The 17,575-nt window shown below is 46.1% G+C and overlaps 1 protein-coding gene across 5 annotated transcripts in view; it reads left to right on the plus strand.

The window, feature by feature from the left end:
- The window catches only part of LOC120986307 (inositol polyphosphate-5-phosphatase A-like), an 88,180-nt gene that overhangs the window by 60,955 nt on the left and 9,650 nt on the right, over positions 1-17,575 (plus strand). For all 5 annotated transcript variants that reach the window (XM_040414810.1, XM_040414813.1, XM_040414814.1 and 2 more), the window contains 2 exons: positions 14,884-14,947; positions 17,279-17,382. In XM_040414810.1, coding sequence (XP_040270744.1) covers positions 14,884-14,947; positions 17,279-17,382 — 168 coding nt within the window. The remainder of the gene's footprint in view (positions 1-14,883; positions 14,948-17,278; positions 17,383-17,575) is intronic.

The following is a 17,575-nucleotide window of genomic DNA, read 5'->3' on the forward strand; positions in this document are numbered from 1 at the left end:
CCACCAATCACTGCTCCCATACAAGTGAATGGAAGCGCACCGCGCATGCACAGCTGCCCTCCCTTCATTTCCGTGGGACTGCCGAAAATAGCTCGGCTATTTCTATCGGCCCCATAGAAATGAATGGGAGCAGGGGCTGCGCATCCGCGGTGTGCTCCCATTCACTTGTATGGGAGCAGCGGGGCGCAGCGATTGGTGGTGGTCCTCCAGCCTCAACTCTTCCCGCTCCATTCTCCTTGTAGGTGTGGGTCCCAGAGGTGGGACCCGCACCTATCAGACAATGGGGGCATATCCTAGAGATATGCCCCCGTTGTCTGTGATGGAAATACCCCTTTAAATAGCCTGTTCGGGTTAAAGGGGTTATCTCACTTCAGCAAATAGTATTTATTATGTAGAAGAAGTTAATACAAGGCACTTAAAAATTTATTGTTATCCATATTTCTTCCTTTGCTGGCTGTATTAATTTTTCATCACATTATACACTGTTCATTTCCATTTTTACAACCACCCTGCAATCTAGCAACGGCGGTCGTGCTTGCACACTCTAGGAAAAAGCACTAGCCTATGTGCAGTCCCACGGTCCCGGCCCCCAGAGATGCCAGCACTTTTTCCTATAGTATGCAAGCATGACCAGTACTTGTGGATTGCAGGGTGGTCGTAACTACGGATAAGCGAATTGACTTCGGATGAAACATCCGAAGTCGATTTGCATAAAACTTTGTTCCAATACTGTATGGAGCAGGCGCACCATACAGTATTAGAATGTATTGGCTCTGATGAACTGAGATTATTGCTTTGCGAAGTCTCTCAAGACTTCGGGTAATAACTTCATAAATTAATTTGTACTGTAAAAAAACATTTCCCGAACTCAGGTTCGGTTCCAAGGTACCACTTCAGGCTCCTGATCCGTACAGTATTGGAATGAAGTTTTATGCGAATAGACTTTGGATGTTTCATCTGAAGTCAAATCGCTCATCCCTAGTCGTAACCATTGAAATGAGCAGTGTATAATGTGATAGAAAAATGAATCCAGCCAGCAAAGGAGGCAATATGGATAACAATAATACATTAGTAAGAGCCTTGTATTAACTTTCTCTGCATGATAAATGCTATTTTCTGAAGTGAGACAACCCCTTTAAGTCTAGTTCACAATCATCATTAGGAAAGGCCAGGTGATGCAAATTTCTAAACTTTATGAATATCCAGACTCCTCAAACCTTGTCCCACAAAACAGCAGCCATTGGTTCTTCTAAGCAGCTGCCTAACACTCTGAAAATGAAAATGATTGAGGCCCACAAGGCAGGAAAAGGCAATAGCAAAGCATTTTGAGGTTGCCATTTCTTCAGTCCGAAATGTAATTAAGAAATGGCACTTTACAGGAATAGCAGAGGTCAAGAGAAGGTCTCGAAGACCAAGCAAAAGACCTTCAGGAAGATTTACCAGACTCTCGAGTTGTGGTGCATTGTTCTACTGTTCATCGATGTCTGCACATATATCGCCTTCATGGAAGAGTCATCAGAAGAAAACCTCTCCTGCGTCCTCACCAGAGAATTCAGCGTCAGAAGTTTGCAAAAAAAACAAATCTAATGCATTTTGTAAACAACTCCTGTGGACCGATGAGGTTAAACTAAAACTCCTTGGCCACAATGAGCAAAGGTATCCACAATGAGCAAAGGTATGTTTGGCGAAAAAGGGCACAAAATTTCATGAAAAAAACCACCTCTCCAACCATTAAGCATGGGGGGATCAGTCATGCTTTGTGGTTGTGTTGCAGCCAATGGCACAGGGAACATTTCACTGGTAGAGGGAAGAATGGATTCAATGAAAGTCCATCAAATTCTGGAAGTAAACATAACACCAACTGTAAAAAACCTGAAGTTGAAAAGAGGATGGCTTCTGCAAATGGATAATTAATGATCCTAAACACACCACTAAACCCACCTGAAAGGGCGCAAGCTGAAGGTTTTACCATGGCCCTCACAGTCCCCTGATCTGAACATCATTGAAAATCTGTAGATAGACTTCAAAAGAGCAGTGCTGCATAATGGCCCAGGAATCTCACAGAACTGGAAGACTTTTGTAAGGAAGAATGGATGAAAACCCCTCAAACAAGAATTAAAAGACTCTTGGCTGGCTACAGAAAGCAATTGCAAGCTTTTGCATGCCACTGTAGGTTAGGTAGAAATAGAACCTAGTGACCAGGGTCTGCGTCAGCACCCGGCATTCCCAGGCAAGTTCTGGGGCTCACTGCTCTTGGGGGGGCCCACTGCGCTGCTATTAGCGCTTGTATGAATACAGATGGAAGTGCTCATTGCTGGAGTGCAGGGAGCTGCAGTCCTTTCACTTACGCAGTTTCAGACTGGAGCAAGGGAGCATCCGCTGAGGCTGGCTGCTGCTGTCCTCATTACAAGCTCTTGTGCTGCGGAGCTTCAAACACACCCCCTCTTCACTCCAGCAGAGAAGACATGTTGCCTTACCAGCTTCAGACACGCCCCCTCTACACAGGAGGTGCTGAGACCCCAGCGGAGCAAAAGTGTGAAGACAGTCTGTGAGTGAGTCTGCACTGTGACTGTCTCTTCTCTGTGGGACAGGAGGAGGAGGGTCAGGGAACTCTTCAAGCTGCTGCTGGATGCTGTAGACCAGCAGCTTCATGCTAATTGATGTTTTACTGCCTCATTAAGCAGTTGGCCTCCATGACACCTGCCCCCCCATTCCCTGTCTTATCTCATCCTCATGGAGCCCCTGCTGTCTCCTTTCCTCCCCCATGTATCCAGAGCTTCTGTTGCCCCCCTCCTATCATCTATTGCTGCCCTGCACAGACCTCCTTCCCCCTACTTCTTATATGAATTCCCCTCAGAGCCCCTTCCACCTACTTGCTGTGTGCACCCCTCTTGTCCATCCAGGGCCCAGGGCCCCTGTCTCACTCCTCTGCCTCTCGTTATCGTGGTGTGTAAACCGCATGCACCATAAGGACCTTTTAACGTCAGAGGGTCACGTGACTGTGCCCCCCACCCCGTACTGTGCTCCCTTATACCCTGCATTGTGCCCTCTTACCATATTCTGTACAGTGCCCCTAGTCATTACCTGTTCTGTGCCCTCTTATACCCTTTTATCCAGTCGCTGTATGGTGGTGCTATCCAGTTACTGTATGGAGGTGTTATCCGGTGACTGTATGGTGGTGTTATTCAGTTACTGTATGGCGGTGTTATCCGGTGACTGTATGGCGGTGGTATCCGGTTACTGTATGGTAGTTTTATCTGGTGAATGTATGGCTGTGTTATCCGGTGACTGTATGGCGGTGGTATCCAGTTACTGTATGGTGGTGTTATCCAATAACTGTATCCCCTTCCCTGCCCACGCTACCTTTTTTAGACCTGGCATGAGTGGGAAAAAGTTGCAGATTGCGGCGCTAAGGACCTTTGCTCCACAATCTGTGTCAGAAATACTCCTAAGGGTACTTTCACACTAGCGGCAGGGGACTCCGGCAGGCTGTTCCGGCGTTTGAACAGCCTGTCGGATCCGTCCTGCCGCTAGTTTACGTGTGCCCCCGGACTGCGGCTCCGTCCCCATTGACTATAATGGGGGTGGGGGCCGGCATGCAGTACTTTTAGTCTGGCTGCCTCTCGGCGTGCGCTGCCGTTCTGGAACTCCGCCCCCGCCCCTATTATAGTCAATGGGGATGGAGCGGCAGTCCGGGGGCACACGTGAACTAGCGGCAGGTTGGAACAGCCTGCCGGAGTCCCCTGCTGCTAGTGTGGAAACTAGCCTAATATAGGCGTATTTCTGTTTAATAAATGACCCCCTAATTGTATTATTATTTGGGAGTAGGGCTAATATCTTTGTAGTATATAGATTCTAGTGTATTATACTGTGCCCTGTATTTCCCAATAGATAAATGATCCTTGGGCAGCACAGTCCTCACCGCTGACCACTAGGACCAGGTTGTGTGCTCTGTCAGTACATGGCGGTCTCCCCTCGCCGCTCCGCTGTGTACTAGTGCTTATTATGGCACTAAGGGTCCATTCACATGTCCATGTGTGTTTTGCGGATCCGCAAAACACGGACAACGGCAATGTGCGTTCCGCATTTTGCGGACCGCACATCAACGGCACTAATAGAATATGCCTATTATTGTCCGCAATTGCGGACAAGAATAGGACATTTTCTATTTTTTGTTGGGAACGGAAATGCAGACCCAGAAGTGCGGGTCCGCATTTCCAGATCCGGGCCGCACATCGTGCAGCCCCATAGAAATGAATCAGCGAAACCGCAAAACACGGACACCGGCAATGTGCGTTCCGCATTTTGCGGACCGCACATCACCGGCACTAATAGAATATGCCTATTCTTGTCTGCAATTGCGGACAAGAATAGGACATTTCTATTTTTTTCAGGAACGGAAATGTATTCCAAAAATGTATACATTAACAGGTATCTCAGACTGATGCCGTACAGTGGCGGCCGTTCACCATACAGTTTCATTGTAAAAAAAAACATATACATTACCGTATGTATTTTTTACTGTACTCTGTAGGATACAAAAAACGTGGAGTGCTGCACATTTGTATACATCAAAACGATAGGACATGAACCCACTGGGAAGGGGGCCTACAAAAATTTGCTGTGGGGCCCAGTCAGTTCTAGCTACATCCCTGCACAGCTCCTTCTCTCCTCCAGGCCCGGCCCAGCGGTGACGTCATGACGTGTGTCTCACTGCTGCAGCGGAGGAGAGAAGGAGCGCAGGGAGATGAGCTACAGTTAGTGAATGACAGGACCACCGGCTCCCCTGCACTCCTGCAATGATAGGTATGTGAGGGGGGTCACTGGGCGGTCATTACACTGTGAGGGCCCCTTACACAGTATTCTGAATGGGTGGCGACTGAGGGGTCATTATTCTGAATGGAGGGCCACTGTGGGGTCATTATACTGTGTGTGGGGCCTCTGTGGGGTCATTATACTGTGTGGGGGACATTGGGGGGGGGCATTATACTGTGTGAAGGGCCACTAGTGGTCATTATACTGTATGGGGGCCACTGGGGGTCATTATACGGTGTGGGAGCCACAGGGGTACATGTAAATGTAAAAAAATGCCTCAAGGGGGCCCACTGGGATTTATCGCCCAAGGTCCCACATGAACCTGGAGCCGGCCCTGCTAGTGACAATTGATTGGCTGCAGATGGAGTTGTCTTCTACCAGGCCTTTATATCCCTGTTGTGTTAGAACCTGGGCACTCCACAGAATCCTCTGGTAAAGGACCAGTCTGAACCTGGAAGACTGTTATAAGGCTGATGTCTTCCTATCCCCATACCACATATAGGAACATATGGCCAGGACACCTACAGACCACATACAAGGGGGTGATATCTTTCCTATGTATGGGAAAGTCAAAATCATCATGGGTATAATGAGCTTTAAACACCAGGGGCGTAACTAGAAAAGGCTGGACCCAATAGCCAAAATTTAAATGCCTCTCCCTGAGCACCTTCCCTACAACCCCGCTCCCACGGCTAGTCAAGACCAGCCATGCCCGCTGTACAACATCCCCACTCAGTTGTTTTGCCTCCACAGTTCCTCCACACATTAGTTATGCCCCCATAGTGCACCCTTCACAGTAGTTTTGCCCCACGCAATAATGCTCACCAGTGGCGTAACTAGAAATGACTTGGCCCCAAAGCAAATTTTTGAATGGGGCCCCCTTTCCCCAGTAATTTCTTTGCAACCCCTTCCTTTCATGCCACCCCTATTCCTGTGGCTAGTAAAGATTGCTCTCTCAGACCAGGCCCAGCAGCTGCTCCATCCATTTCCTACACTTTATAAACTGTCACTGTATAGAATTTCATTGTGTAATACTGTTGAGGGGATCCTGACAATAAAATATTTTAGTTCTCATCCTGGTTGGGCCCCTTCGGAGTTTGGGCCCCAAAGCAGCCGATTCCCCTATAGCTACGCCCCTGATGCTCACCCTTAGTGCACCTGCATCTCCTCCTCAATGAGCTTACATGGTAGTTCTTCTCTTTAGTGCCCCCACACAGTAGTTGTGCCACCTTAATGCCTCCAAAGAATAGGTTTGCCCTCTTAATGGGCCCCACACAGTTGTTTTGCCCCTTTAGTGCCCCCACACAGTAGTTGTGCCACCTTAATGCCTCCACACAGTAGGTTTGCCCTCTTAATGCCCCCACGCAGTAGTTTTACCCCTTTAGTGCCCCCACACAGTAGTTTTGCCCTCATAATGCCCCCACACTGTAGTTATGCCTCTTTAGTGCCCTGCTCCTTTACGTTGGTGAGGCTCCTGTGGTATAAATAACGTAAAAAAAACAAAAAACATCAATACTCACCTACCCCTATTCCTCCAATGAACAGAGCATATACCACTCTCCCCAGCAGGCAAGATGCAGTGATGTCATCACGTCTGCTGGGCTGAGAGAGCTCACACGGGGACAGGGGATGATTTCGGCCCTTTCGTTCTGCTCAGTAAAGCAGGCACAATAATCTCACTGCATTGTGCCTGCTGAGGGAGAGCACAGACTAGAAAATGAGGCCCAGGCCATAATAGATGACAGACATACAAGTCAGGTCCATAAATATTGGGACATGGACACAATTCTAACATTTTTGGCTCTATACACCACCACAATGGATTTGAAATGAAACAAACAAGATGTGCTTTACCTGCAGACTGTCAGCTTTAATTTGAGGGTATTTACATCGAAATCAGGTGAACGGTGCAGGAATTACAACAGTTACATATGAGCCTCCCACTTGTTAAGGAACCAAAAGTAATGGGGCAAAATAATAATCATAAATCAAACTTTCACTTTTTAATACTTGGTTACAAATCCTTTGCAGTCAATTACAGCCTGAAGTCTGGAACGCATAGACATCACCAGACGCTGGGTTTCATCCCTGGTGATGCTCTGCCAGTCCTCTACTGCAACTGTCTTCAGTTCCTGCTTGTTCTTGGGGCATTTTCCCTTCAGTTTTTGTCTTCAGCAAGTGAAATGCATGCTCAATCGGATTCAGGTCAGGTGATTGACTTGGTCATTACATAACATTCCACTTCTTTCCCTTTATAAACTCTTTGGTTGCTTTTGCAGTATGCTTTGGGTCATTGTCCATCTGCACTGTGAAGTACCGGCCAATGAGTTCTGAAGCATTTGGCTGAATATGAGCAGATAATATTGCCCAAAACACTTCAGAATTCATCCTGCTGCTTTTGTCAGCAGTCACATCATCAATAAAGTGCGACAATGTAGAGAAAATATGTAGAGACGTGCGGCACTCACCAAAGTTGCAAATAAAAATCTTCTTTATTGTTCCTTCATTGGAATAAGTTACGTGCGGGACGCAGGAGCAGACACTTCGTTGCGAATGGTAGCGGCTACTCCCGTTTCGCGCGTACTCTCGTGCTTCTTCGGGCCGCTGTCGACGTCATCACGCATTGTTGCGCTTTATAGAGGCGGCGCTCCGCAGCCGGCACCATGGGCAACAGCTGCTCACCGCAGGTTAGTGACGTTAAAACCATGAAGTACAGAAAGAGACAAGTAAAGTACAGCTGGTACCATAAATCTTGCACAAATTACACTATAATAATGCATATCCTGATGCAAAGATGATGCTCTATAATCTGGCACGGGAGAGCGGGCAGCACGTCATGATTGCTGAATCAGCTAATAAACCACATTATATGTGCGGAGCATAAGTATATCACAAGAATCGACTTAGAGAAAGACGGACATGTCGTTTCTGTCGTTCAGGCCTGCTGGCCCCATGGCCCCAGTGCGCAGGATCCACCTTGCTTCCCTCTGCAGGAGCAGACGGTGCCGATCCCCCCCCCAGGGATGAGTCGGACCTGTAAAGGAAAGACAACGCGGACGGGCGCCATGAGCAGCTCTGATATGTTCTATCAAACGGGGACATCCTTTTCCCGAACAAACAGAACCAACATGTTCGCGGATTCGCTCAAAAAGTGGGCAAATAGTTTTTCCAATGTAATATCTTTTGCAAGGGCAAAAGACGACATAGACAACATACGGTGTGCGACAAGTGATAAAGTTGCGTACTACGTAGGTCACACCTCCTATCTGCAGCAATTTTTTACATACATTTAGTGCCCGCACTTATAATTCCTTCTAGACTTTCTGCTAGTGAGCCAGGTCTCCTCTTGGGGTTTGCTGAATACACTGTCAACTAGCTTATCTTTGAGGGTAGGGCATCTTCTAAATGTGACTAAAGGCCGTTGGCCAGAAAGGTTGCTCAAAGAGGGATCCCCTTTCAAAAGATCCCAGTTCTGGTTAATGACACGTTTAATTACGTCCGCCGCAGGACTGTATTTAAAAGCGAAGGCGAAACGGGATGATGTCTTGCCCCTTGCCCTTTCAACCAGCAGGGAATTACGATCAAGTTTGGCCGCCTTGTGAAGTGCGGCTGAGACTATTCGCGGCAGGGAACCCCGATCCAGGAGGCGGTTTTTTAGTTTGTGCGCCTGTCGGTAAAACCCGTCATCGGTGTCGTTGATCCTCCGCAGACGGACGAACTGTCCGTATGGGACGGCCCCCTTCACCGATGGCAGGTGAAAACTGGTCTGGTGGAGCAGCGAGTTTGTCACGGTGGGTTTGCGAAAACCTGTGGTGTGTAATACACCATCCCTCACCATGACGCGCACATCCAGAAAATCAAGGGACGCACCACCAAAATTGACGGTGAATCTCATGTTCATCTGGTTGCGCGTATTGAGGTAATGCAGGAATGCGTGACATGATTCCTCGCTACCCGACCAGACCAAAAAAATGTCATCGCCATAACGCAAAAATAAATGTATAAACCGCAGGAAGGGGTTACCCACCGAGACCGCTGCGCCAGTGATTGGCTGTAAGAGTTGATGGATCGTAACCTGAATTTGCAGCAGTGCCGTCGTATTCTCCTCTTTACTTACACATCATCAATAAATTCAAGAGAACCAGTTCCATTGGCAGCCATACATGCCCACAGCATGACACTACCACCACCATGCTTCACTGATGAGGTGGCATGCTTAGGATCATGAGCAGTTCCTTTCCTTCTCCATACTCTTCTCTTCCCATCACTCTGGTACTAGTTGATCTTGGTCTCATCTGTCCATAGGATGTTGTTCCAGAACCGTGAAGGCTTTTTTAGATGTCGTTTGGCAAACTCTAATCTGGCCTTCCTGTTTTTGAGGCTCACCAACGGTTTCCATCTTGTGGTGAACCCTCTGTATTCACTCTGGTGAAGTCTTCTCTTGATTGTTGACTTTGACACACATACACCTACCTCCTGGAGAGTGTCCTTGATCTGGCCAACTGTTGTGAAGGGTGTTTTCTTCACCAGGGAAAGAATTCTTCGGTCATCCACCACAGTTGTTTTCCGTGGTCTTCCGGGTCTTTTGGTGTTGCTGAGCTCACCGGTGCGTTCCTTCTTTTTAAAGAATGTTCCGAACAGTTGTTTTGGCCACGCCTAATGTTTTTGCTATCTCTCTGATGGGTTTGTTGTGTTTTTTCAGCCTAATGATGGCTTGCTTCACTGATAGTGACAGCTCTTTGGATCTCATCTTGAGCGTTGACAGCAACAGATTCTAAATGCAAATAGCACACTTCAAAATGAACTCTGGACCTTTTATCTGCTCATTTTAATTGGGATAATGAGGGAATAACACACACCTGGCCATGGAACAGCTGAGAAGCCAATTGTCCCATTACTTTTGGTTCCTTAACAAGTGGGAGGCACATATGCAAACTGTTGTAATTCCTACATCGTTCACCTGATTTGTATATAAATTCCCTCAAATTAAAGCTGACAGTCTGGAGTTAAAGCACATCTTGTTCGTTTCATTTCAAATCCATTGTGGTGGTGTATAGAGCCAAAAATTTGAGAATTGTGTCGGTGTCCCAATTTTTATGGACCTGACTGTACATTATGGCCCGAACCCCCCCTCGCACTGCGTAGCAGTTGAGCACCTGCTATGGCGGTAGGAAGACTCTTCAGATCCAGATGACTACACATTGTACAAAGTGCTCAATGGGGCACATTTACTAAGTAACATAGTTTATAAGGCTGAAAAAGACATCTGTCCATCCAGTTCAGCCTGTTATCCTGCAAGTTGATCCAGGGGAACGCTGGTCTTAGTTTCCTCCTTGCGCTCAGAAATTTGTCCAATTTAGGCGCATCTATGGCAGGCCTGCACCTGGCTGGCATAGTTTTTTGCGGTCCACAGCATGGGCAGCACAGGTTCGTGTGCAGGAGGCCTTAGTCTGACAATACTCTGTGAGCGGAACACATCAGCAGATGTACTAATCTCTCTGCTGGTTTGCTACAATGTGTCAGTCTGGAGGCTGTTTAGCTCACAGAGCATTGTCTACTCTAGACTGATACAATGGTGTCCACTGCCCAGATGAGGACTAGCTGTCGACTGCCTCTGAATCAAGAGGGTTCTTATCCACTAACAGCAAGCAAATCTCTAGAAAATGGTGACGAAAAGAAGCAAAATATATTAGAAAGTTGTAGAAGTCTCCTTTTATACAGTGATTCAGCTTTCTTTGCAAACAGCTGGAAAAGCCTTTGAGCCTGTAGGTGTATACCCAGAGTGTAGCATGGAGCCTCTGTTCACCAGCATGGTGCAATACTACAGGTTCTTCTAAAAAAATTAGCATATTGTGATAAAGTTCATTATTTTCTGTAATGTACTGATAAACATTAGACTTTCATATATTTTAGATTCATTACACACAACTGAAGTAGTTCAAGCCTTTTCTTGTTTTAATATTGATGATTTTGGCATACAGCTCATGAAAACCCAAAATTCCTATCTCAAAAAATTAGCATATCATGAAAAGGTTCTCTAAACGAGCTATTAACCTAATCATCTGAATCAACTAATAAACTCTAAACACCTGCAAAAGATTCCTGAGGCTTTTAAAAACTCCCAGCCTGGTTCATTACTCAAAACCACAATCATGGGTAAGACTGCCGACCTGACTGCTGTCCAGAAGGCCATCATTGACACCCTCAAGCAAGAGGGTAAGACACAGAAAGAAATTTCTGAACGAATAGGCTGTTCCCAGAGTGCTGTATCAAGGCACCTCAGTGGGAAGTCTGTGGGAAGGAAAAAGTGTGGCAGAAAACGCTGCACAACGAGAAGAGGTGACCGGACCCTGAGGAAGATTGTGGAGAAGGACCGATTCCAGACCTTGGGGGACCTGCGGAAGCAGTGGACTGAGTCTGGAGTAGAAACATCCAGAGCCACCGTGTACAGGCGTGTGCAGGAAATGGGCTACAGGTGCCGCATTCCCCAGGTCAAGCCACTTTTGAACCAGAAACAGCGGCAGAAGTGCCTGACCTGGGCTACAGAGAAGCAGCACTGGACTGTTGCTCAGTGGTCCAAAGTACTTTTTTCGGATGAAAGCAAATTTTGCATGTCATTCGGAAATCAAGGTGCCAGAGTCTGGAGGAAGACTGGGGAGAGGGAAATGCCAAAATGCCTGAAGTCCAGTGTCAAGTACCCACAGTCAGTGATGGTCTGGGGTGCCATGTCAGCTGCTGGTGTTGGTCCACTGTGTTTTATCAAGGGCAGGGTCAATGCAGCTAGCTATCAGGAGATTTTGGAGCACTTCATGCTTCCATCTGCTGAAAAGCTTTATGGAGATGAAGATTTCATTTTTCAGCACGACCTGGCACCTGCTCACAGTGCCAAAACCACTGGTAAATGGTTTACTGACCATGGTATTACTGTGCCCAATTGGCCTGCCAACTCTCCTGACCTGAACCCCATAGAGAATCTGTGGGATATTGGGAAGAGAAAGTTAAGAGACGCAAGACCCAACACTCTGGATGAGCCTAAGGCGCTATCGAAGCATCCTGGGCCTCCATAACAGCTCAGCAGTGCCACAGGCTGATTGCCTCCATGCCACGCCGCATTGAAGCAGTCATTTCTGCAAAAGGATTCCCGACCAAGTATTGAGCGCATAACTGAACTTAATTATTTGAAGGTTGACTTTTTTTGTATTAAAAACACTTTTCTTTTATTGGTCGGATGAAATATGCTAATTTTTTGAGATAGGAATTTTGGGTTTTCATGAGCTTTATGCCAAAATCATCAATATTAAAACAAGAAAAGGCTTGAACTACTTCAGTTGTGTGTAATGAATCTAAAATATATGTAAGTCTAATGTTTATCAGTACATTACAGAAAATAATGAACTTTATCACAATATGCTAATTTTTTGAGAAGAACCTGTATAGCAGGTGCGGGGTGAGGATATACCTACCTACATTCAGGGTCTCCATAAATCAATATAGCAGTGAGTTCTCCATCTATGAAGCTCGGTTTTGGCGGGTTTGGATGATCATCTAATGTGGATGGAGGCCTCAAGATTCTCTGTCGGAGAGATAAGGATCGGGCACTTTGGATTATATCACCCAATCCTTTTGTTCTCAGCAGATAATGGTCCCTTTACCCAGGATGACGATCTAGCAGAAGGAAGTGTTCCTTCCTGACAATCTGCTGACCGCTAGCGGAGGAGACCGGTGTAGTTACATGCAGCGATCTCTTCCACAGTATGGGGAGCAGTGATCGCCAACACCATCGCTGGTCGCCATACTGACTCGTTGTTTCCCGGTTTGCACAGCACTATCTGCAACTGGGAAACAAGGATTTTTGTGTTCGCACAAACGATCTAATTACCTGATGAACGAGCGCTTTGCATCAAACACCAAGCCTAACACCAAGCAGGAGCCCCAAAAGGTCCAGGGTGTGCCCCAACTGAAGAAAGGTGGCACTGTCCATTCACTGCATGGCCCCAGGGAGTGTTGAAGTGAGGACAGCCACCATGAACCACTACAACTCCTGTCAGTGTCATGACTACCACTCCCCTCCTCCCAGCTCTCCCCTAAGAGGATCAGGAGTTAGCTGTCAGCCATCTCATGTATACGGCCAGCCGAAGAGAGCGAGAGGTGTCTCCTGTGCTTTAAAAACGGTTGTACGCACATGTATACACAGCATATATGTGTGTCTACAGTATATATATTCCCCGCCACAATCTGCTGTCTCTTCTACACTAGACTGTTCTTTTTCTCTCTCCAGTCGGCTGTCTCTACTCTCATTATCTTAGCATTGTCTCTTCTATAATGGACTGCTCTCATCCCTCTACAGTCAGCGGTCTATTCTATACTAGACTGCTCTCATCCCTCTACAATGAGCAGTCTATTCAATACTAGACTGCTCTTGTCCCTCTACAGTCAGCGGTCTCTTCTATACTGGACTGCTCTTGTCCCTCTACAGTCAGCAGTCTCTTCTATACTAGACTGCTCTCATCCCTCTACAGTCAGCGGTCTCTTCTATACTAGACTGCTTTGATCCCTCTACAGTCAGAGGTCTCTTCTATACTAGACTGCTCTCATCCCTCTACAGTCAGCGGTCTCTTCTATACTGGACTGCTCTTGTCCCTCTACAGTCAGCAGTCTCTTCTATACTAGACTGCTCTCATCCCTCTACAGTCAGTGGTCTCTTCTATACTAGACTGCTCTGATCCCTCTACAGTCAGAGGTCTCTTCTATACTAGACTGCTCTCATCCCTCTACAATGAGCAGTCTATTCAATACTAGACTGCTCTTGTCCCTCTACAGTCAGCGGTCTCTTCTATACTGGACTGCTCTCGTCCCTCTACAGTCAGCAGTCTCTTCTATACTGGACTGCTCTCATCCCTCTACAGTCAGCAGTCTCTTCTATACTAGACTGCTCTCATCCCTCTACAGTCAGCGGTCTCTTCTCTACTAGACTGCTCTCATCCCTCTACAGTCAGCGGTCTCCTCTATACTGGACTGCTCTCGTCCCTCTACAGTCAGCGGTCTCTTCTCTACTAGACTGCTCTCCTTGTCTCCACAGTGCACTGTCTCTCCATCACTAGTCTGCTCCCTTTCTCTCCCCAGGCAGCGCTGTCTCTCTCTTCTCACTCCTGGTTATTAACGCTCCTTTGATAGGCAATTATTTGGTACTCTATATTTTTGCGACTCTCTCGTGCGAGACTCTGATTTATGAACATGTCTGTGAATCTCAGCACCCCCTCCGAGAGCACCACTCCGTTAACCCATCTCTTGCCAGCAAGGTGCTTGCCCAGGATCCACCGGTCACTTCAAGCCATTCCTTACCGCAGGCCGCGGTGCCACATGATTTGGCGCCTGTGGTACCCTACTATTATTATATCATCCGGTGCCACCATATTGAATCTTCACAATTTTCCTGAGACTGTGATCTCTGACACTTAGGACCGCAGGTAATGTAGACTAAAAGCCTGCTCAAACTAAAGAACCGATTTAGCTCTGCTACATCTGTAACTTTTACTCGGTCTGCCATGAGTCATGACATGATACTGTTTTAGAGAGAGTATCATTTCTAGTATTTGTGGTATATTGGGGTGATGGTGGGCACAAGCTCTACATAGGGCAATGCCGGCCAGAAGGTAGATTGGATGGGCTGGCATCACTTCTACTTCCCTTCCTTAAATTCACATTCTGTGTGCTCCTTATGGTCCCTCTCCCCCACCTCCTCCCCTCCCCTCCCCGTCTCTGTGGTATCCCTCTCTGACATCGCTCCAGACAGCTGTTAAACGACTTAATCTCTTAAAAATAGTTTTAATTTTCTGCCTCCTATTGATCGCCAGCTCCCAATTAATCAGCCCAGCGCAGCCGTGAGGGTGGGAGGGTCCAGGGTGCCCCCTAGGGCCAGTTGGGGGTTGGTAAGTCCACCTATGCACTTGTCCTTAGCAAAGACTGCTAGGAACCCATGGGCCCTGACTTTATTAACCCCTACTTTACCTACACCCCCTACGCAAGACTACCATATTTAACCCTTTCTCTTCTCTGTTTCTTTGGCAGGCCCTGGCTTCCATCTATTTCATACACAGCTCTCTGCGTAATGTTAAGATTTATGATTTCCAAGGTAAGTTGGGTTTCTATAGAGAATGCATAAAGTGTATTATACAAAGAGACCGTCGTATTACCGGCACATATCTAATATCAGCAGTAGTTGTATTATAAAGAGACTGGCACATATCTAATACAGCAGCAGTTTTATTATAAAGAGACTGGCACATATCTAATATCAGCATCCCTTTTATTATAAAGAGACTGGCACATATCTAATATCAGCACCCCTTTTATTATAAATAGACTGGCACATATCTAATATCAGCATCCCTTTTATTATAAAGAGACTGGCACATATCTGATATCAGCAGTAGTTTTATTATAAAGAGACTGGCACATATCTGATATCAGCAGTAGTTTTATTATAAAGAGACTGGCACATATCTAATATCAGCATCCCTTTTATTATAAAGAGACTGGCACATATCTGATATCAGCAGTAGTTTTATTATAAAGAGACTGGCACATATCTAATATCAGCATCCCTTTTATTATAAAGAGACTGGCACATATCTGATATCAGCAGTAGTTTTATTATAAAGAGTCTGGCACATATCTGATATCAGCAGTAGTTTTATTATAAAGAGACTGGCACATATCTAATATCAGCATCCCTTTTATTATAAAGAGACTGGCACATATCTGATATCAGCAGTAGTTTTATTATAAAGAGACTGGCACATATCTAATATCAGCAGTAGTTTTATTATAAAGAGACCTGCACATATCTATCATCAGCAGTAGTTTTATTATAAAGAGTCTGGCACATATCTAATATCAGCAGCAGATTTATTATAAAGAGACTGGCACATATCTGATATCAGCAGTAGTTTTATTATAAAGAGACTGGCACATATCTGATATCAGCAGTAGTTTTATTATAAAGAGACTGGCACATATCTGATATCAGCAGTAGTTTTATTATAAAGAGACTGGCACATATCTGATATCAGCAGTAGTTTTATTATAAAGAGACTGGCACTGTCTGTACCCATAATAAACACGCTTTTATTCACAGTCTACATTCTTATTAGGAATAAACTGGTATATCCATAGACCACCATCTTATTATTACATAGAGACTGGTATATAGAGGGACTTATATAATACTTGACAACTATTGAGAAAGGACATCTATTACATTCCCTAGGGTGGAATATATAGTAGTGCAAAGTTTTTAAACTTCATGCCCTGCCTATTTATGTAGAACACGCTCACAACATATGACATATTAATCACAAATAGTACATATAACCTCAATTAAACAGATCCTCTTCACAGATATAGACCCTAGACCAGTGATGGCGAACCGTTTAGAGACCGAGTGCCCAAACTGCAACCCAAAACCCACTTATTTATCACAAGGTGCCAACACGGCAATTTACCCTGAATACTACAGTCCAATATAGTGTATCTTCCATGTACTTTATCACTTAGCTATAATAGCTACATTCAGTGCGCTGCCTGCGCTGTTCATAGTGCGCCCTGCGCTGATGAATGGCAGGAAAAGTCTAAGGCATATTAGACTTTTTCCAGGGCGTGGGTGCCCACAGGGAGGGCTCTGAGTGCCACCTCTGGCACCCGTGCCATAGGTTCGCCACCACTGCCCTAGACCATACGTCTCCTCAGTTTACAGACCCCAGACCTGACCTTCCTATATACAGCCCACAGGCCAGAATTCTCTATATACAGACCCCAGACTTGACCTCCCTGTATACAGACCCCAGGCGTGACCTCCATGTATACAGTTCCCAGATCTCTCTGTATACAAACACCAGACTAGACCCTCCTCTGTTTACAAACCTTAATAAGAGACTGTCCCGGTAACAGACCCCAGACCTCCAAATTTACAGACTCCAGACCAGAATTCCCTGTATTCAGACCCCAGACCAGGCCCCCCTTTGTTTACAGACCTCATACCAGACCTCCCTGTTTACAGACTCTAGACAAGAACTCATTGTTTACAAACCCCAGACCTCCCTGTTTACAGACAATAGAAGGTCTGGTCTTGGGTTTCTATATAAGGTGTCAAACTACACCAATATGGACCTCAGACCAGACAATAAGGTACTTGAGATTCCTGCACTACCCTCCACTACCTGGTGCCACCTCAGACAATGCACAGACACCATGTGGTGTCAGGACATTGTATGTGATGCAACCTGGTTGTGAAGAACGTTGAGAGATGAGAATGTGGTGCACCTGTGGGAGACTTGCCTGCTCTTTCAGGAGATTGCCCCCTTTGTTCTGGGAGCCTCCCAGACATTCCAGGAGGGTTGAAAACGATACCATTAGCTTTTTGTTGTGTTAGTAATATCTTCTCCAAATACCTCTTATCCCTCAGAAAAGAACTTTGTGTCCATCTCGGGCCATACAATGTGGATGGGATCACTTGAGGATTGTCCCACTGTTCACAAGGAAAGATTCCCCCAAGACTTCTGGCTGAAGGTATATATATCACTGCAATTGGAACACTTCATAGGAAGTAATGGAGCAGTGCAATCCCTGGTGTCCAGCCACCAATTAAGTGCTAGGGTGTTTGGCTTTCAACTTCTATTATTCGAGTTTTGTGACCTCCAGTGGTTGTCCAATGTAGAACAACAGGTTGGGTGCAGTACTTTAGTTTAGTCTCATAAATTTA

This window comes from Bufo bufo, chromosome 1 (assembly GCF_905171765.1).
Source record: "Bufo bufo chromosome 1, aBufBuf1.1, whole genome shotgun sequence".
In the NCBI taxonomy this organism is placed as follows: domain Eukaryota; kingdom Metazoa; phylum Chordata; class Amphibia; order Anura; family Bufonidae; genus Bufo; species Bufo bufo.